Genomic DNA, 20032 nt, shown 5'->3' with positions numbered 1-20032 from the left:
TCTTATAGGGTTTTAGGAGGAGAGCGGCTGGCAATGGATGTCGATTTTCGCCAGGGATTCGCGAAGCTCGCTCGCTTGTCGAGCCTGGCCGACGATCGCATTGCGGTACTTGCCCGGGTACGTTCTCGCCTCGCATTTCTCGCAGAATTTCACTTATTTCGCGCGGCAGGGGGATGAAATCGATCGAAAAGCGGTGGAAGTGGTCCAGGAATTGCTCGTGAGGCCGGATTGCACAGTCGTAGTGGCTGGATGCTTTCGATCGGTGCTGTTGGAAGTAGTGTCGGATTTGGTGCACTCCCTTGAGAAGCGAAGTAGCTCGAGTTTGAGCCTGGCAACTCATGAGTATGTGAGCGTGGCCTTTAGCAAAATTCTCGACCTGGCTCCATTTCTCTCGAGGTAAGCCTTGTGTATGTAGTGTCTCAAGTCGGTGATTTATATCTGCCTTGTGTTCTTCGCAGCTCGATTCTACGCTACTATACGTTTGCTCCATCACCATTTGAGAGACTATTGCGTAATGGTCTTGGTGGCGAGTCGTCGGAGGGGCCATCTCTCTTGGAAGTTTTACGTGCCTCCTACCAGTTCCTCCGGCTAGATGCGAGAAGCTTTCGGGAGCTGTGGGATTGGAGTCCTTTTCTAAGTCTTTTGCTGTGGACTGGAGAATGCCGCGGAGGCACGGTTTTTGATGTGCGCTGGTGTGCTGTCCAGATTTTGTCACTGGTGTTTAGAATGTCGGATGCTGCCTCGAGAGACTTGACTGCGTCGCTCTCGGGTATTTCGGAAGAAGAGGCATTTTCATGCTTGATAAGGTGAGCTTATGTTTTTGTTCATCGTATGACTAACTTCTTGTTGCTACAGGTGGGAGGAGTTTTATCGAGAAATAGCGGTAGGAATGGTAGAGATGTTCACTGCGGGTGGTGACTTAGATACTCAAGAGAAGAGTTCGGCTACTGTACATTATGAGTCAGTTGTAAGGTGGAAGCAACGGCATGACGAGAAGGTCTCACATGTCGTCATTTGTGGTGTTGAGCTGCCACTGCGGCCTGATTTTCAAAGGTACGGGACTTTGATAAGTAAATCTTACAAAGCTTTTCAACTTTTTTGGTTGCAGCGGAGGCGCTGTGCGAAGCTCTTTTGTAGTAACGCCTAGTGTGAAGTCTCAAATGGAAGCTTTCGCTCTGGCACTCAGTCAAAGGCAACCTGTGCTGCTAGAAGGTCCTTTAGGATCAGGAAAGTCTAGCTTGCTTCGAGAATTTGCAGGTTTAACGGGAAATACAGGTTCGATCTTATATTTCTTTCACTCGTGTGCTGATTTTTGCTTGTCCAGATGTTTTATTCATTCACCTTGACGATCAACTGGATACCAAAACGCTATTTGGCAATTACGTGTGTACCGAAGTTCCAGGAGAGTTCAAGTGGCAGCCGGGTACACTTACTCAGGTTGGTCCTTCCTTTTCTTTCGTGAGCATATTTTAAATCTGCATTGCAGGCTATTGAAAAGGGCTTGTGGGTTGTTTTTGAGGACGTTGACAAAGCTCCTTCCGATCTCTTTTCTTCGCTTGTATCTTTATTAGAGGATCGAAAGCTCCAAATTCCCGGTCGAGGAGAGGTAATCTAGCACATGTTGGTGTATTGTAGCATTACAGCTGTTTTTCAGGTGGTCTATGCTGCAGAGAACTTCCGTCTGTTTGCTACGGTGTGCCGAATGCAATTTGGTACCACGTGGAAGTCTGGGGAAGGTTCGGTCTTTATACTCAACGCTCTCGTAATTTAGTTGCTTTTGTAGGCCGGGACTCGTTTACCTACTTGTGGCGGAAAATTATAATCGAGGCGTTTTCGGATGTGGAGCTGTCAACTATAATCAAGGAGAGGTTTCCAGGACTGTGCTCCCTAGTCCCGAAACTGATTGGTATCTTGTCTCTAAGCTAACTTACTTTCAATTTCTGATAAGTGTTATGCAGGCACGCTTAACATAGTAAAGGGTACAGTGGCACAAGGTGGTGCCACTGCTCACGTTAGTCGGCATTTTTCTACGAGGTAAGACTGTACGATTTCAAGTTTTTCTGCCCGAATAATGGTTAATTATTTTCAGGGACCTTTTGAAATTTTGTAATCGAGTGTGTGCACTGGTTCCTCGGGTATCTGAAAGCTTGATCCTAGATGAGACAGTACGAGACCACATATATTTGGAGGTACTAAATCGCTTCTCACATTTAGAATCCTAAATTGGCCAATGCAGGCTGTAGACTGTTTTGCTGCAGCTGTTGGGGATACTGTCGATCGGCAACTTGTGATGAGATGCATTGCTGAACATTGGAACGTTCCTCTGGAACGTGTGGAATATTACAGCCAGTTGTTTAAGCCTCTGTGTCAGGTAATACTCAATAATAGTCGAGGTCGGACTAATGTTTCTTCCGCAGGAGCTGCGTTCTGCACTACAAATTGGCCGTGTTGTCATGTTCTTCCGCAGGAGCTGCGTTCTGCAGCACAAATTGGCCGTGTTGTCTTGCCATTACAATCACAAGCGGTAAATCTAGATTGGATTCATTTCTCTTTTGAGATTTACAACGATAGTTTTCAGGCGAAAGGGTCATACAACACGGTCTTCGCTGATACTGCTCAAACAATGAGGCTACTAGAACGGATAGCCCGTTGCGTTGAACAGAATGAAGCTGTGCTTCTTGTTGGAGAGACGGGAACTGGCAAAACGACTCTTGTACAGAGATTGGCGTGGCACATGTCAACTCCTTTGACTGTTGTGGTACGTATTAGAGCTCCTATGTTTGCATTTAATTTCGTTGGTGTTGGTTTTAGAATCTAAGCCAGCAGAGCGACGCAGCCGATTTACTGGGAGGTTTCAAGCCGGTAGAAGCGCAAAGTGTTTGTCTGCCTCTAGTGGAAACATTCAATGAAATTTTTACGGCCACGTTCTCTCTTCAGGTCGTATTTAGTTTTCTCTGTTTGTTTGGGCCATTTCTCACATTTAGTTACAGAAGAACAAGGACTTTTGGACAACAGTTCAACAGTATGTGGAAAAAAAAAGATGGGTGCTGCTTCTCAAGGCTTTTCGCATTGCTATTACAAAAGTTGGGAACCTGGTGGGTGAAAACTCAGAGGAATCGACTGCAAAAAAAGCAAAGAGACAAAAGCCAGTCAGCCAGAATCTTCTCGATAGGTGGCGGGCTTTCTCAGTTGAGCTCAGTAAGACCGAGAAGCAGGTGGAAGCCTCAAAAAGCGCCTTTGCGTTCTCTTTCGTCGAAGGTGTACTTGTCAAGGCACTGAAGAACGGTACCTGGCTACTCCTTGACGAGATAAACCTTGCACCAGTTGAGATATTGGAGAGGCTGAATGGAATTTTCAACGGAGGAGGTGGATCAGTCTGCCTCACAGAGCGCGGTGACATAGAGATTGTGCAGCGGCATCCCAACTTTCGGATATTTGCCTGCATGAATCCTGCGACCGACGTTGGGAAGCGAGAGTTGCCCGTACTGCTCAGGAACAGGCTTACAGAGCTTTACGTTGACGAGATGTGCGGCAAAGAAGACTTGGAGGCACTGGTTGCCAAATACTTGGAAGGCTCCATGCGTTCTCCGGAAAACATCGTCAACTTTTTCTTAAAAGCCCGGGAAGAAGCAGAGAAGCGGCTGCGCGATGGTGCTGGGCATAAACCTCAGTACAGTTTACGGTCACTTTCCCGGGCGCTCGAGTTTACAAGGCATGCTATGCCTGTTTATGGGTTTGATCGGGCCTTGTACGACGGGGTTTGTATGTCGTTCCTGACCCTCTTGGATCAGTCGAGTGCTCCGATCATGGAAGAACTCATTCAGCAAGTTCTCTACAATCAGTCCGGGAAATCAACGAGCTTTTCGAAGTCCCTTATGAAGGCTCCGGCACAACCAAGTCCAGACCACATTTTGTTCGAACAGTTCTGGGTGCAGCGTGGATGTGAGAGCCAAACGGATGCTGATACGGCCTTCTGCAAGCGCTACGTCTTGACCAAGAGTATAAAGGAGCATCTGAAAAATATTGCGCGGGCGGTTTTCATTCGGAAATATCCGGTGCTGCTGCAGGGACCAACTTCGAGTGGGAAAACAAGTCTAGTACGATATCTTGCAGCCGTCACAGGACACAAGTTCTTACGGATCAACAACCATGAGCACACAGACCTGCAAGAGTACCTGGGTGCTTATGTTTCAGATCATACTGGAAAGCTGGTTTTCCAGGAAGGACCACTGGTGGAAGCTGTTAGGAATGGCTATTGGATCGTGCTGGACGAGTTGAACTTGGCTCCATCAGATGTGTTAGAAGCTCTGAACCGGCTTCTTGACGACAACAGGGAGCTTTTCGTTCCCGAGCTCCAGGTGTCTGTGAAACCTCATCCGCATTTCATGCTCTTTGCAACACAAAATCCTCCCGGTATTTATGGAGGAAGAAAGGCACTTTCTCGTGCATTTCGCAACAGATTTATTGAGCTCCATGTCGACGACATCCCAGCGGACGAGCTTGTTACGATACTTGAGAAGAGATGCGACGTGGCTGCAAGCTATGCCGGGAAGATGGTGGAAGTCATGAAAGATTTGCAGCGGCAACGACAGGGTAGTAAGGTGTTTGCTGGGAAGCACGGCTACATAACTCCACGAGATCTCTTTCGTTGGGCTGAACGACATCGTCAGAGTGGCATCTCATACGAAGATCTTGCTTGGAACGGCTACGTTCTGCTCGCAGAAAGAATTCGGGATTCAAAAGAAAAGGTGGTAGTGCAGACAAGTTTGGAGAAGCAATTACGAGTGAAGATAAATCCTGATAGAGTTCACGAGGTACTTCCTTTTACGTACTTTCTCACTCAGACAGTCTGTGTTGTAGTTTACTGGAGCTTCGAGCGTACAACAAACTCAAGATGGCAAAGCCGCAGTCTTAGGAAGGTATCGATCGTCATTGTAGTGTCGTTCTTCGCCTTCAACGTGTGAAATTCTTACAGAATCGTCTGGATGAAAAGCATGCGGCGATTGTTCTATCTCACGCAGCAGTGCAACGAGCATAATGAACCTCTTCTCCTCGTCGGTGAAACTGGATGTGGAAAAACTACTGTTTGCCAGCTACTCGCGCAGCTGTTGAAACAAAAGCTTCACATTCTAAATTGCCATCAACACACAGAGACATCTGATTTTATTGGCGTATGCTGTTGTCTAATGAATTTCCATTGTGCTCACTTTCTATTTACGCAGGGGTTTAGACCAGTTCGGGGTAGGGAGAAGATCGCAATGCGTTATGATGATGCAGTATGTACGCTAAATTCGATGGGATGCTTCTCTAATAACGTAAGCATCGCTGGAATGTTTTGTTATACTTTGAGCTGATACTTGTTTTGCAGTTGTCCTCGAAGATAGAAGACTCCGGGGCGACTATCGACATTGCTAGGCGTGTATTGAAGTCCGAAGAAGTGCTCATAAGCTCTGAGGAGAAGGCTGTTCTCCATTCAACAGTGACAACCCTTCAAAAGCTACGGAAGGAATGGCAGTCGCTCTTCGTTTGGCATGATGGTCCTCTTGTAGATGCCATGCGGAATGGGGATTTATTTCTCGTCGATGAGATCAGCCTAGCAGACGACAGCGTGCTAGAGAGGCTTAACAGTGTTCTGGAGCCAAACGGCACTCTCGTACTTGCGGAGAAAGGTGGTTCCGACGTTGAAGAAATTATAGCACACCCGAAATTCAGGTTGATGGCAACAATGAATCCTGGTGGAGATTTTGGCAAGAAGGAGCTGTCTCCGGCACTAAGAAACAGGTTCACTGAGGTCTGGGTGCCACCAATTTGCGACTTGGATGATTTAAGAAGTATAATTTTGGAAAGGTTGGCATATGTTTTCCTGTTGTTTGCTATACTGACATTCTGTGTCACAGGCTAAGCGGATCGGAAGTGGAGTGCCTGGTAGAACCGCTTATTCAGTTCTGGCAGGTAAATGTTTGTCTGCAGCGTTAATCTTGTATTCTAAAACTCTTTGATCAGTGGTTTCAGCAGCGTCAAGAAATCTCGAAAACATTGTCCGTGAGAGACCTTCTTTCGTGGATAACGTACATCAACAATGCCGCCCCTCAGATTGGCAAGTACGCTGCTTTTATTCATGGAGCGTTTCTAGTCCTCCTTGATGGTGTTGGATTGGGTACGATCGGAATTACGTTTTATATGTATGTTTCTTATGTTATTGTTTCACTACAGCATCTGCTCTATCAAGCACAGCTCCAAAGAATTTGAAAGAAAAGTGCGTCGACTTTCTTTTAACTCTGCTTCCTGAGGTATGCTAGATACCCTTTTTGACAGGCTTTTGATCTCGAAGTTGTTCAGGAATTCAAATCCGAGGCAGAGAATGCATGCGCTCTTGACAAAGGTTTTTATATAGAAGCTGATACCAGTCGTTCAAATTCTTTTGGGATTCATCCGTTCTATATATCAAAGGGCAACATTGACAGTCAAAACACTAAATTTGAGTTCAACGCACCGACAACAAGACGGAATGTCATGAGAATTTTACGAGCAATGCAATTGAAAAAACCAGGTGAATCTTTTTTGACGTTGACGTTATTTCTCATTTTGGGTGTGGGAGTGCAGTCTTGCTTGAAGGAAGTCCCGGTGTCGGGAAGACAAGTTTAGTGTCTGCGCTAGCGGCTGCCTCTGGACATACAGTTGTTCGAATTAACCTTTCTGAGCAGGTTCGTTAGCTTCTGTTCGTGCGTTTCTAGTAACATGCTGTGTTATACTGAATACAGACGGACATCCTTGATCTATTTGGCTCGGATTTACCTGTTGAAGGTGGCAAAGCTGGTGAATTTCAGTGGTCAGATGGAGTATTTCTACAGGTGTTTACTCTTCTACTTACCAACTCTGTATTAATGCTTAAGTTTCTAGGCCCTGAAAGCTGGGAATTGGGTGCTTCTTGACGAGCTTAATCTTGCTTCTCAATCTGTCCTCGAGGTATCAAACTCAGGGTATTTGTTGAGTTTTTTTTAACATTGTTGCTCTACGCAGGGGTTGAATTCGTGTTTGGACCATCGTGGTGAGGTCTTCATACCCGAGCTGGGCTTGACATTTGAGTGCCCGCCAACCTTTCGATTGTTTGCTTGTCAGAACCCTCTGCACGAGGGTGGTGGCAGGAAAGGGCTTCCGAAATCGTTTCTCAATCGTTTTACAAGGGTAAGCACTTCTAGTTTAGTAGTACACTGAACCCGATTTGCTATTCAGGTGTACACCGAGCCTTTGACATCCGACGATTATTTTTTTATTGCTCGAGCACTGCATCCATCAATCCCAGAGGACATTCTCTTAAAAATGATAGAGTTCAACAGACAGCTGTACTATGAAACCATGATTTTGCACAATTACGGTCACTTAGGCGCACCTTGGGAGTTTAATCTGCGCGACATTTTGCGGTGGTGCACTCTTATAGAAGGTTTGCTTGTTTTAACGTTTCGGGGTTGAAAGTAAATATACTCTTGCAGGTTCTCCTTTCTGTTTTCGGACCGAGTACGAGATAATGTCGCATTTCGTTCAGCTCGTCTATATTCAACGGTTGCGAACTCTAGAAGATCGAGATGCCGCGGCAAACCTTTTTAAGCGTGTTTTTGGGAATCCTTCTGCTAGATACGCACTACCAGACATCATAATGTCCGCGAAGAATATCACAGTTGGACTGGCACACTTGAAGCGGATGGATCTCGGGAGTTCTAGAAAGGATAGCTTGAAGCACCTTCAGGTCCTCTCTGGTACTGGAAGTACATTGGAGTCGATCATGCATTGCATAGGGAAGGGGTGGATGTGTTTGCTGGTTGGTCCTCCCAAGTCAGGTAAAACTACGATGGTTCGCACGCTGGCGGAGCTTACCGGGAATTCTCTCTTCGAGTACAACATGTCGGGTTCTACAGACACTACAGAGCTTCTTGGCTGCTTCGAACAGCATGACACATCTCGCTGCATACGGGAAGCTATCGCTGCTGCAAATGTTTCAGCTCAAGCGGTTTGTAGTTTCTTTTTATCTCAGGCCGTTGGGGATTACTCACCAGACAGAAGGATCGGTATAGTTAAAAATATTCTGGCCAGCTGGTCTACACTTCAAAAGACTCAGGTGTTTCAAGTCGATGGCGCAAGAAAATCCACCGTAAGTATGCTGAAGCAGTTTTTGGAGCAGCTTCAAACAGCTCTTCCGAGTACTAGTGGGACATCGGATTTCGGCCTCGGAAAGCTCCGGACATTGTTAAGTGCACTGGATATTAAGCGGGAAGGCAACGTTGGTCGTTTCGAATGGATTGACGGAGACCTTTTGAGAGCAGTGGAATGCGGAGCATGGGTTCTTCTAGAAAATGCCAACCTCTGCAATCCCACGGTATGCATTATGCGTTTTATTTTAAAATTTTCATTCGAGTTTTTGTTTTGCAGGTGCTGGACCGGCTAAATTCACTTCTTGAGTCGAGCGGCAGTCTCATGGTTAACGAGCGGGGTCTTGTCCACGGCCAGGCTATGGTGGTTAAGGCTCACCCCAACTTTCGTCTTTTCCTGACACTGGATCCGGCAAATGGCGAAGTCTCGAGAGCAATGCGTAATCGTGGTGTGGAACTATACATGATACGAGACATCGAACCCGAAACTGAATATCACGATACCAAACGCGTGGTAGAGTCTTTCGGAGTCCCCGGGCTGCAGCTTGTTGATGCAATAACCAGGCTACATTTGGAAGTAAGGTCGCTTACGAAGGGTCATCCTTTCGGTATTACTTACCGGGAGCTGGGCCAGTGGTTAAGCTTGCTTCAGGTTCTACTTGAACGGGGTGGGAACTTCTATTCGAGCATGGTATATAGCTGGGAGCAGTCATATTTGGCTTGTATCACTGCGGAGCTACAGTCGAGTGCCAGGGTTATATTTCAGCGCCAGATATGCTCTCTAGAGCTTACATATGAAGCATCCTTTTATGTTCCCGGGGGATGGCCATCACCACTGTCTCTTCGAGACTATTGCTCAAGGTCGCAGGAAGCTGTTGTCAAGCGGGACTGCAGATATGTCGAGTACATCGCATCCAAAATGCAGGCGTTGGAGATTATGTTTCAAAGCCGCGCACTGTTGCGGTCTCCGTCCGGAACGTCTGCTCTGCGCGAGTGGCTATGGAGCATCAAGGATGTCAGTGTACATTTCCCTCAGAAGTTACTGAGATACTTGCAGACTTCAGAACACGGGGTTGATTTACCGCTTACTACCAGCGTCAACTTTGCAGAAATGGAGAAGCAGCTTGAATTTGCGATCTCATGGGCTTTGGAGCAGGCACCGGTCTTTGATACTCAACGCCGGGTTCAGTGGCTCCAGAACCTTATTGGAAAGCTAGCAGTCAAGCTTCCAAGGATAGTCAACTGCTTGATGGTGCTAGAAAAAGGCCTCGGTACCACCGAGCTTGGCGGCCACCTCGACAACAAAGTAATAACTCTGGTGAAGGAGCTAAGAGACACATGGAATAGCTTCAAGGGTATGATGGATTCAGAGGGAACAGGCTTGTCCTTCGTGAACCAGAACTGCCTTATCGAGAGTGACGCTCGATTGGAGGGCATGCGAGAGGATGGGAAAGTATTATGGAGGCGGCTTATAGCGACAGCGAGCAAGGTGACATCGTTAAGGCGATGGTATCTCCAGTGGAAGACGGAAGATCAGTTTCTCCAGTCAGCTTTGAGCGCTCATCAGACGGCAAGTCCCATAATGCAGTCATATCTCCGTCATATGCCATCGCTGGGAGCCGCTGCTAATGTTTGTAGCGGGAAGTTTACGTGGCTATATCCGCTATTGCTCTCTATCAGAAGGGTTGAGGAAGCACTTGTGGTGCTCGAAAGCGGCTCATCTATTGAGCTCGTATTGTTTGACTCTCATGAGTCACTCTGGGGAGCCATACAGGATCCAAATGCCGAACTGGACTTTGTTCGGTTCTGCTGGAAAACGATGAAGCACAGCATCTTAGAGCTCAACAAGAAGGTTCTTTCTACTTTGTTTTATGTCTTTGCTTGTCTGAACGTTCTGATTTTACCAGAATAATCTCCGGGACGCAGTCCAGGGTGCCTTCAACCTTGTGCCAGCGATGGATGCGGCCTTAAACGTTGGAAATGCAGGATGTGCAAAGCCATATTTATGGAAGTATGGTGGACATCCACAGGTCCCTCATTCCGTTGAGTTTTTCGAATTGGAACGCAGCATGTTAGCTTTATCTGAAAGCTTATGGATCGGAGGTATGATGTTGCGGTATTTAATTTCTGGTTATAATAGGATTTTCCAGAGAGCCAAGAGAAGCTTTATCTGCGTTCGGACTCAAAATTGTGGCTGATGATTCTGGAAGGTAAGAGTTTCGTTGTCAATACTCGCTATCGCAATTCTCGATCTGCTGACAGGATTGAGCATGATATCTTGCATTGGTCGTTCTGGTGGAGCCTATGGTTTTAACACCGCTGTGGAGATGGGGGAGGTAATCTACCAAATTGTCTATACTGTATTGCTTATTTCTATCATACTTCCTTACAGGCGGTCTCGAAGAGGCTAAACTCTGAACGTGCAAAACTACCATCTTCCGAAAAGCAGCTTATACCGTTCATCAAATCGGACATGCATCACACACCGCAAAGCTTTTGCAGTTCTGGGTGTCACAAAATTGAAAAGTTCTCGAGAAGTCTTCTTTTCTGGTCAACTGGCCAAGATTTTTGGCAAAAGTTGCATCCTCTTTCTCGCCATCGGGCTTTATTGCTGGATGGAAGCCTTATCTCAAAGTTTTTACCCTCAGTTGCGGAGTTTACGTATAATGAAAACTATATGGAGTTGTTCGAAAGAATGGTAAGTTTCTGTACACAACTCAACGTTTTTATTGGGCCTTCTCATTTTCAGGGGCTACAGAGCAAGCTTCTACATCATGTCGTATCGTTTTCCATGAAAGTCTTGTCAAGACCTTCTGTGGACTTTGTTCCACACCAGCACGTTATGTGGCTGCTGGATTCTGATCCTTCGAATGCATCTGGTATTATCTTGTTTAATATTTTCGCGACTCTTACGTTAGACCACAGCGGCGAGTGTTAGTCATTATACGCACGAGATGGTTTTCAACTGGCACACAAACTTATGGAACGATTCATCCTTAAAAGCTGGCGCGTCCCTCCGTTTTCGGCCTTCAGAAACAATTTTTGCTGCTTCTGTAACGTAAGCGCTTTTGCATTGCTCTTGATAGGTGCTCACGTTTGTATTTTGTGTAGTGATGGTTATGCAAAAGTGAAAGAGTATCATGCTAAATTGCATCAATTGAAAATTGGGCTAGAAAGGTCCTGGTTTTCTTCATATTCTTCTATTTCAGACCCCGTAACCGCTGATATATCATACCTTAGCGCTGTTATACAACAGGTATATGAAAATTGTTTGCAGTACTATATCCACAGTAAACTTTCAGGTTATGTATTCCCATAAGAAGTTATTTCCACAAATGGACTTGATTTTTCCGCTTCTTTCCGCTCTTCATGCTCACATCCAAGAGGTAAAAACCTTCTAGACAATGTCAAGTATTCATTTCAGCTTTACAGAATCACGAACCTCCTACAGATAATACGAACGACTTAATGAAGCTGCTTCAGATCCCACAGGATCCAGAGCTGCATAATCTCGTACAAGAGCTAATGGTACCATGCATCAAGCAGATGTATTCCACTCATTGGCATCAACTGGCTTATTACGGTAGTATTTCAAAAAACATGCATTTGCGACTTACATGTTTGTGTTTCAGACCGTTTGGTCAGACTCGGTCAAGTGTGGCTACTTGTCGGAAGAATGCGATTGGAGTTGTTAATGCTTGGTTACGGAGTCGATCCCATGGCGAAATACTTATACAAACATCAAGTTTTGTCTGACAAACTGAAGATCGTCAACATTGAAATACAGGTCTGTCATTTACGAAAGACTGGGATGGTAATTCATATATACTAATGCAGGTGAGGAACGAGAGCAACTTATATGTCAGAGGCGGCAAAGACAACGGAGCGACAATGAAAATGTTGGTCAACAAGCAAAAGAATATCGAGGAGAACGTGGAGAAACTAAAGTCCAAGGTCTGAAAATTCCTAGCTTTTCTTGCTATTTGAGTCTAACATCATGTTTTTTACAGCTCGTTTCTCGTCCATCGCCTCCTCAATTTTATGAGTTCATCAAAGAGGCTGGGCACTTTATGCAGTCAGTCGGAAGTCTCGCCAGAATTAACATGTTTGTTGAGGCGCTGGCTCATGGCATGGATGCAGAAATGGCGGTGAAGGGAATCACTGCCTGGCAGGACAATGCCACAAGTTTTATTCGGCAGCTCTCAACTCGGTTCAACTCTTACCGAGACGTTATTCAACCATTTCAGCTGGGCATATACGAGTTGAAATATGGTCTATCCCTTCACAGTGTAGCTTATGAGAATGGTCGTGTATTTGAAAAGCGTGGAGACTTGGACACTTGCACTGTACGTAAAAAATTCTCTCTTTCTTTTGTTGCTAAAACTGTGTTTGCAGAACGCTGTATGCTCTCTTATGTGCTTTCCGTCTATCCCGCGGCTAGACAGTTTGGTGCCTGCTCTGGACGTTGTAGGCGAGCTAACGGATCATTCCGTGGAGAAATTGATTGAGAAGGCGATCCGTTTCAAGTCTGATCCTAAGGTTTGTAGCTGTTCTTATGTCGCAACGTTATTCATGTTTCTGTTACAGTCTTCGGAGCTAGAACTTAAAGTTTCTGTCCTCGTGTGTGCACTCTCACGTCTTACACGTGAGTTCGTGCATTCGAAGACTATTACAGACAGCCATATGAAGGTCAGTTTCTTTGTCAGAACCTACGTTACTGAATTGTTCGCTTTCAGCTTCTTCAAGATTTGGTAAACTCAATCATAGGAATATGGAAACAAATACGTGCATTTCGCAAAGCGAATGATACGGAGGATTCGGACCAAATTCGCTTCGTAAGTTTAGGTGGAGAGCCGGAGGAGGATGAAGCAACATTTAAGGAGCTCTTTCCATCGTATTGGTCTGTGGAAAACTTGGATGAAGTTTCGGATGGATATGAGGTAAGCTACAGGTTGTGACAGTTTGTGTTTTAACAAATTTCACTTATAGGTCCAGAAACTGGTTCCTACTAATGACCATGAATCCGATGCGGCTTTTAAAGCAAAGCTAGCCTACCTCCAAGACGAAATGTTGAAAAAAGTTCTCTGGATGTACCAGCGTATTTTTTCCAAACTGGAGGTTTGAATCGGGTTTATTCATAATCCTTTGTTTGATATTTTTCTTGTGCAGATAAATAAAAGTGTTTCTGATGACGATCGGATGACAGAGTTTTTAATCTCCTACAACAGTGGCAGATGCATTTTAGAAGGTTAGTTTGCAGTTTTTGTACATGCCTTTTTTGACGCTCGCATAATGTGTGTGTAACAGGAATCGGACATGCTGTACCTCAGTTCCTCGATACGCTTCTGTATCCAGCTCATTTGGTAAAATTAAGCCTGGAACACGGGAACTTCTCGAATAAAACGATCGACAAATTTAATATTTACAAGGTAACTTGCCTACGATGGTTTCTTCTTTTCAATCTCGACGAGTTTTACAGGACGCATTTCCCTCTGAGCTTTCGAAAATGCTTGGACCGATTGAAAATCTAGCACGGCGAATCCATATTCTATTGGAAGAATGGCCTGAGCATCCAGTGCTACTTCAAGTTATGCAATTCGTGGAGTCGCTGCTTTCCATTCCTGCGTCTTCTCCAATTGTCAAGGTACGCCTTCGTTTTTTCCATTCCCAAACCAATTAATTGTTTCGTCTTTATCAGGCGGTTTCAGGGTTGGAACTGGTCCTTGCCAAATCTCAAGTTTGGGAGCAGAGTGCTTCAAAGCAGTTTTCTTTGGCTGGTAAATTTTCCTGCCTTAAGGTCGTAACCCTCTTGTAAAATCTTCTTGTAGAGGTGTTGACACAAGTTTCCAAGCTTGTATTGCAATGGAGACGAATGGAGCTTGAAAGCTGGCCGCAGTTATTAGAAAATGTGGATCGGCAGCAGGAAGCAAATGCGAAGCAGGTGATTAAGTTTCGTAGCTTTAAACTTGTAAATACTTAATTCTTCGTTGTGCAGATGTGGTTTTCTTTTTACGATTTACTTCATCAAGGTGAAGGCTTACAGGTGAAAACTATTATTGAAAGGTCTGTTTTCTAGTTTCGTGAACGCTTTCTTACATGCAATATTTCAGCTGCGAAGAGTTTTTGCTATCCTGCCCGATAGGCGAGTTTCAATGTCGCTTGGGGCTCATTGAGGCGTTTTATCTTGAATTTGGGTTCTTTTCTCGCATCAGGTACTTTTCTTGTGTTTCTGTTTCTTTATAGATATCTCTTTTGTTCAGTTATATCCACGAAAGGCTGTCATTTACTTTGTACAATTTGCTACATTATTATTCGCGATGGATACCAGCGTAAGAACTTTTTGACATTTGGTTTCGCTTACAGTGGTTATTCAGAGTTCAAGATGCACTGAGCTCTGGAAAAGAGCCGTTTTCAAAAGAACTGGCCGACTTTGCTCGACTCGCGAAGTGGGAAGACTACAATTACCATTCAGTAGTTTCCACGGCAGAAAGGTCTCACAGGAAGCTGCATAAGATCATTCGAAAATACGAGGTTTGAAGTCTGTTTCATTTAAGCTCGATTAACATTTTCCTGTGACAGGATTTTCTTAAACGCCCTGTTATTGATTTATGCAAGAGCAAGCGTGTAGAGGATCGATCTAGTAGGAAAATTAACGAGGATGCTTTATCAGAGCCGTAAGTTTTACAATTTCTAAAGCACTCAAAATGATCGCTGCCGTAGGTTCTCTCTGGAGAAAAACTGGACGCAATTTTGCTCAAGCACTGTTGGCACCATGATGTCCATTTCGAAAGGTAGTCCTATGACATTCATCACCGTTACCTTAATCGTTTTTGTAGGTGATGGTGTATTCGAGACAAAGATGCTAAATACTGCTCGAAAACTCGGGCCACTGTTGTCCAGCTGCTTTTTTGAAAATTCAGCACGTGAAATGAGGCAAACCGGACCGGCGTTACTGGATGCGTTAGCCGTCGCAGTTATATCTCGATCCACGGAATTGAGTCAGGAGAATAAAAGCCGTGCTCTGAAGAAGAAGGCGCTTGTTGATCTTCGAAAAAGCCTCAAGGACTTAGGCATATCTCAGTATAAGTCTGAAGTGCCAAAGGTAATCTTTTTGGCTCATTTTCCGTGCTAATCTTCTGTGCTCGCAGGATATGCGTGGGATTGAAAACTGGTTTCAACAGCCCGTAGCCGAGCTTAGCACGCTAACACGTGACAGTTTAGAAGCTGCGGACCGGTGTAATATTGCGTCACTTTTGAGACAAAGTTCGTTGCCAGTTTGGGAGCGAGCAAAGGATTACTACTTTGATAATATTGCTCTGTTACTGGCGATCAAAAGCTCAAAATGCCACGAAGACCTTGACCACGCAGAGGTACGTTTGTTTCTATGTTGATGATATCCTTTATAAATTGCATTCACTAGGTTGATAAATTCATTCGTTACATGGAGTATACGCTTTATTTGCAACAAAAACAGCGGCGGAAAATACATGAGTTCTCTTCTAGCCTAGCTGCAGTCGCTGAACTTACCAGACAACTGGAAATTCTTGGTATGCATTCAAATTTTACAGTCTTGAAATCCATCTCATTTTTTTAATGCTTAGATGCCGAGCCATTACCAAAGCAGGGATCTACACGCCACCTTATGTGGCAGCAAAAGGTGGATTACGTTCTCTCCATCTGTTTCTGACATTGTCTTTTTGTTGCAGAGTTTACTTGATGAAATTTGTCAGCAGTTTGCAGAATTAAAGCTTTTCTTTGATACTGTACAAAAGGTTGAATCCGCAGCGAAACCTGAAGCAGATGTTCTCAGTGTCAAGCTCAAAGCTTGTTTGGAAAAACTTCAAACTTGCAAGGTAGCCTCTCATCTGATCTACTTGAAAGTTATTAACATTGTAAATGCTCAGGCTGTACTCGATAAACAACTTGTTCTTGGAACTTATGTGGCGAAAGGAGATGATAGTCTTCTTATTATTACCAGAGACATGTCTGAAATCGTTCATAATAACTTTAAGGTTATTGATGAAACGGAGCGTACAATCAGCATGCTGATATCGGAGAATTCTCATGGAGATGGTCCTGTCAATATTTTGCTCACACCAGCTCAACAGCTGCTTCAGAAAGTAAGCATTTCGAGTTTTATTTCTTAATCCAACAATCTTTTTGCAGGGCGTGGAAGTGTCCAAGGTGCGTCCTGCTGCTAAAACATGCTCACCCTCCGAAAATGGACTAGCCAGCATTGCATCACGATATGATGAAGCTCTTTCTCAAGTTCGGCTTGCGGGCCAAAAGGTTCAAAGCCTGGCAGATGCTTCATTGCCAGCCGAGAATACCGTCCATACGTTTGAATCGCTACTGGAAGAATCGGTGGCAGCTCTACGCCTTGATCAAATATATAAATCTTCGGTGGGCACGATTAATCATGTGGTAAGCTTCAAGTATTTGGAACTTGTTACTATTTCTTTTTACAGGTGAAGCTTTTGGACGATGGACTAGATGAGTTGGGGCTTCCTTTCGTAAATTTTGTACGCTCCTTGTCCTTACTTCTGAACTTACTGGTTCCCGCGGGTGCAACAGTGCTGTGTGATTATATCGAGTTACATAAAGCGGTACGTCTAAAAGATTTTTCTTGGTTGTGGGTTAATCAATGCTTCATGCAGACTGCAAAGCTGGGCTACATAATTTTAAGTGTGCTCAGTCAACTGAATCGTGAAGGGTTTTGTGGAGCTCGTGAGGAAGATGGCGAAGAATCAGACAAGTTTCAGGCCGCTGAAGGGACCGGTATGGGAGAAGGCCAAGGAACAAAAGACGTCAGTGAACAAATAGAAGACGAGCAACAACTCCTTGGAAGCGAGGTGAAGTCTTTTTTTTACTGAGTGTTGTTTCAACGTTTTTCTATTTGGGCAGGATGCTCCCACGGATCGCAAGGATAATGAGAAGCTTGACAAAGGAATCGAAATGGAGGAAGACTTCAACGGAGAAATGTTTGACGTTAGTGAAGACGAGTCAAACGAAAGCGACGGAGATGAAGATGGTGATGAAAAGCTGGAATCAAAAATGGGAGAACAAGGTGAAAATGAAGAGGTGGTTGATGAGAAGATGTGGGACAAGGAAGACGAGTCTCGGGAGGGAACGGAGTCAGTTGAGCAGGGACAGTCTGTTAAAGACGCAGGTTATGACGATTTGGAGTTACGGGGTAAGAACGAAGATTCGTCAGAAGACAAGGAGGAAGACTTGGACGAAAAGAAGCCGATAGACAAGGAATCACGGGTTGAGTCCGAGGACAAGGAGAATCACACCGAGGATAAAGAAGACTTTCCGGAAGACAGCGCATTTGAAGATCCCAGTGGCATACAACCATCACCTGCAGAAATAGATGTTATGGAAGAGGAAATCCCGGCCGAACAGGAACAAGATGCTAACCATGAGGAATGTGCTCCAAGCATGGAGGAAGAGCAAACGAATAATGGCGTCAACAATTCCTTACCAGAGGACATGGACCTGGATAAAGTAGAAGAAGAGTCCGACGATGACGAGAATGGAACAGGAAACGATGGAGCTAAAGAAGCAGAAGTTGACAAAACTGAGGAACCCGCTGGAACAGACGAAAGCAAGCAAGCGGAGCCTTCCAGTGCCGAGGAAAAGCAACATGATTCTCAACTTGAGAACCTGGACACAAACATGGACGATGCGGAAAATGCTGCCGCCGACAACAAAAGTGCCATGCCATACGGCATTGCGACAAAGGCGAAAAATAATCCTTTGTCAAAAAGCCTCGAGGATGGTACAAAGAGGGAGGAACCTTCTGCAGGGGACAACAATCACGAGCAGCAAAACGAAGCAGCTCCAAGTGCCGGGGCAGCCAGCAGTGAAAACTATGCTTCTTCTTCCAGCTTGCCGACAGAGTCCGAAAAAAATGAAGACCTCAGTAGGCTCGATGCTAATCCCTACAGAAGTCTTGGCAATGCTCTAAAGAAATGGCAGCAGAGGGCCAGGATGGTGGAAGACGAACAAGATAAAGAAGCTGATAATTCTCTCCAAATGGACGTACCAAAGGAGACCTGTGAGGATGACACCTACAAGTACGTTTCAAACGACGAGAAGAGCAATGCACAAGCAATGGGTGCGGCAACCGACGAACAGATGAAGCTCTCTGACGACTTCAGCAAAATGATGCATGAGAGCGACGAGATCATGGAAGAAGAGAACATTCCCCTCGACGAGTCCCGTCCTTCCAAGCAACCTCAGCAGACACTGACGGAGATGATGGACGTGGACGACAAAACAGCGTATACAACGAAGAAACCATCAGAACGACAAGAGGCTCCTGAATCAGAGGAGGTGATGGCGGCAGCACGTGACGAAGAAGGATTCCACGCTGATGGAAGTTTCATCTCTTTTGAAAGGCCCGAAAACTTTCAAAAGAATTCGATGTGGAACGACGATACTCAAGTCATTCGGCAAGAGTTGGAGACGGAAGTGATAGCAGGCATCAATGACGTGGAGAGTGCAAGAAAAGTTTGGCAAAAATACGAGCAACTGACGGGCCGACTGTCTCAAGATCTGGCTGAGCAGCTCCGCTTGATACTGGAGCCGACGCTGGCCTCAAGACTCCAGGGTGACTACAAATCGGGCAAACGCTTAAACATGAAGAAGGTGAGTGACAGATTGTCTTGATCCTGTACTAAACCTTGAATACTTGATTTTTCAGATTATACCGTTTGTAGCAAGTGAGTTCAGGAAAGATAAGATATGGCTGCGACGAACAAAGCCCAACAAGCGGCAGTACCAGGTCGTCGTTGCTCTAGATGACTCTCGGAGCATGTCGGAGAGCCACTGCGGACACATGGCTCTGGAGGCGCTGCTTACAATATGCAGAGGAATGACGCAACTGGAAGTCGGCCAAATGGCCGTGGCCAGCTTCGGGAAGAAAGGAAATGTTCGTCTTTTGCATGATTTGGATCAGCCTTTCTCAACTGAAGCAGCAGTCAAGGTACTTTTTGTACAATCTTATGGTTTTCTCATGGTCTAATGTTTTGGTGTTGGCTTTTTGGACCAGATTATATCGGAGTTTTCGTTTCGCCAGGACAATACAATATCAGATGAGCCAATGGTCGATTTGCTACAGTACCTTACACGTTTCTTGAACGTGGTGGCGACTCGGTATGCACCGGCTGGGCAAAGGGATTTGCAGCAGCTGGTTCTGGTCATAGCTGATGGCCGGTTTCACGAAAAGGTCCGTCAATTCCACCGAACGTGTTGCCTCAGCTCACTCTCGTGTTTTCTGCAGGAAAGTCTCAGGCGATGTGTCCGCGACGCGCTGAGCAGAAGGCAGCTGTTAGCTTTCCTGGTCCTGGATAATCCCGAAGAATCTCTCTTGGACATGCAGGTACGCTTCTCCTCTGATACGAGTCCTTTCAATACAATGACCACAATTGTGATGCAGTCTGTTACGTTCGCAAATGGAGCACCGATGTTCTCAAAATACCTGGACACCTTCCCATTCCCCTACTACGTCATTCTAAAGGATATTGAGGCACTCCCCCGGACACTGGCAGATTTGTTAAGACAGGTACGCCTCTTTGTACGGCAAATATACTCTTAACTCTTGGAATTGACAGTGGTTCGAGTTGATGCAACACTCGGCATCATAGCTGTAAAATGAAAAACGAGACAGAGAGCTCAAAGTTGGTCGATTTGTGGAAGAAGAAGAAGAAGACAAAGTCAAGCTTCTCGATGCTTGTCAGTTCTTAGCCGAAAGGAACTTGCCCACATGCGTAGGTACAAGGCACAGCTAGTCTCTTCGCAGGACAATACCAGGTTAGCCTTTTCCCTCTCTCTATTTTTCTCTTTTCCCGATATTATCAATTTCCATTTTCGTATGCACAGGC

General features: G+C 45.3%; 1 protein-coding gene across 1 annotated transcript; it reads left to right on the top strand.

Annotated features, from left to right (window-relative positions):
• The first annotated feature begins 11 nt into the window (after positions 1 to 11).
• Positions 12 to 19913, top strand: LOC9639370 (midasin). The gene is given in 73 exon segments (XM_024682494.1): positions 12 to 117; positions 170 to 396; positions 459 to 806; positions 856 to 1053; positions 1109 to 1275; positions 1325 to 1437; positions 1487 to 1606; positions 1655 to 1736; positions 1784 to 1906; positions 1959 to 2034; positions 2090 to 2189; positions 2237 to 2371; positions 2418 to 2457; positions 2460 to 2524; positions 2579 to 2758; positions 2812 to 2937; positions 2991 to 4814; positions 4861 to 4919; positions 4976 to 5171; positions 5223 to 5315; positions 5369 to 5847; positions 5898 to 5952; positions 6004 to 6157; positions 6214 to 6290; positions 6340 to 6550; positions 6604 to 6704; positions 6762 to 6851; positions 6901 to 6966; positions 7021 to 7185; positions 7234 to 7441; positions 7491 to 8371; positions 8425 to 9996; positions 10052 to 10247; positions 10295 to 10354; positions 10407 to 10480; positions 10537 to 10842; positions 10894 to 11023; positions 11070 to 11202; positions 11256 to 11400; positions 11447 to 11530; positions 11577 to 11727; positions 11777 to 11931; positions 11982 to 12098; positions 12155 to 12490; positions 12540 to 12683; positions 12732 to 12833; positions 12881 to 13084; positions 13134 to 13262; positions 13314 to 13392; positions 13452 to 13573; positions 13624 to 13788; positions 13843 to 13921; positions 13973 to 14085; positions 14140 to 14207; positions 14255 to 14356; positions 14405 to 14473; positions 14519 to 14675; positions 14724 to 14818; positions 14865 to 14935; positions 14981 to 15246; positions 15293 to 15514; positions 15565 to 15691; positions 15746 to 15801; positions 15851 to 15997; positions 16049 to 16264; positions 16311 to 16568; positions 16613 to 16750; positions 16802 to 16996; positions 17049 to 18797; positions 18853 to 19134; positions 19201 to 19377; positions 19432 to 19713; positions 19763 to 19913. Coding segments are annotated over 73 exon segments (16149 nt in total). The 5' UTR covers positions 12 to 33; the 3' UTR covers positions 19796 to 19913.
• The last annotated feature ends 119 nt before the right edge of the window (positions 19914 to 20032 follow it).

This window comes from Selaginella moellendorffii, unplaced genomic scaffold, assembly GCF_000143415.4.
Source record: "Selaginella moellendorffii unplaced genomic scaffold, v1.0 SELMOscaffold_34, whole genome shotgun sequence".
Lineage (NCBI taxonomy): Eukaryota > Viridiplantae > Streptophyta > Lycopodiopsida > Selaginellales > Selaginellaceae > Selaginella > Selaginella moellendorffii.
This window is presented reverse-complemented; position numbering and strand designations above follow the sequence as displayed.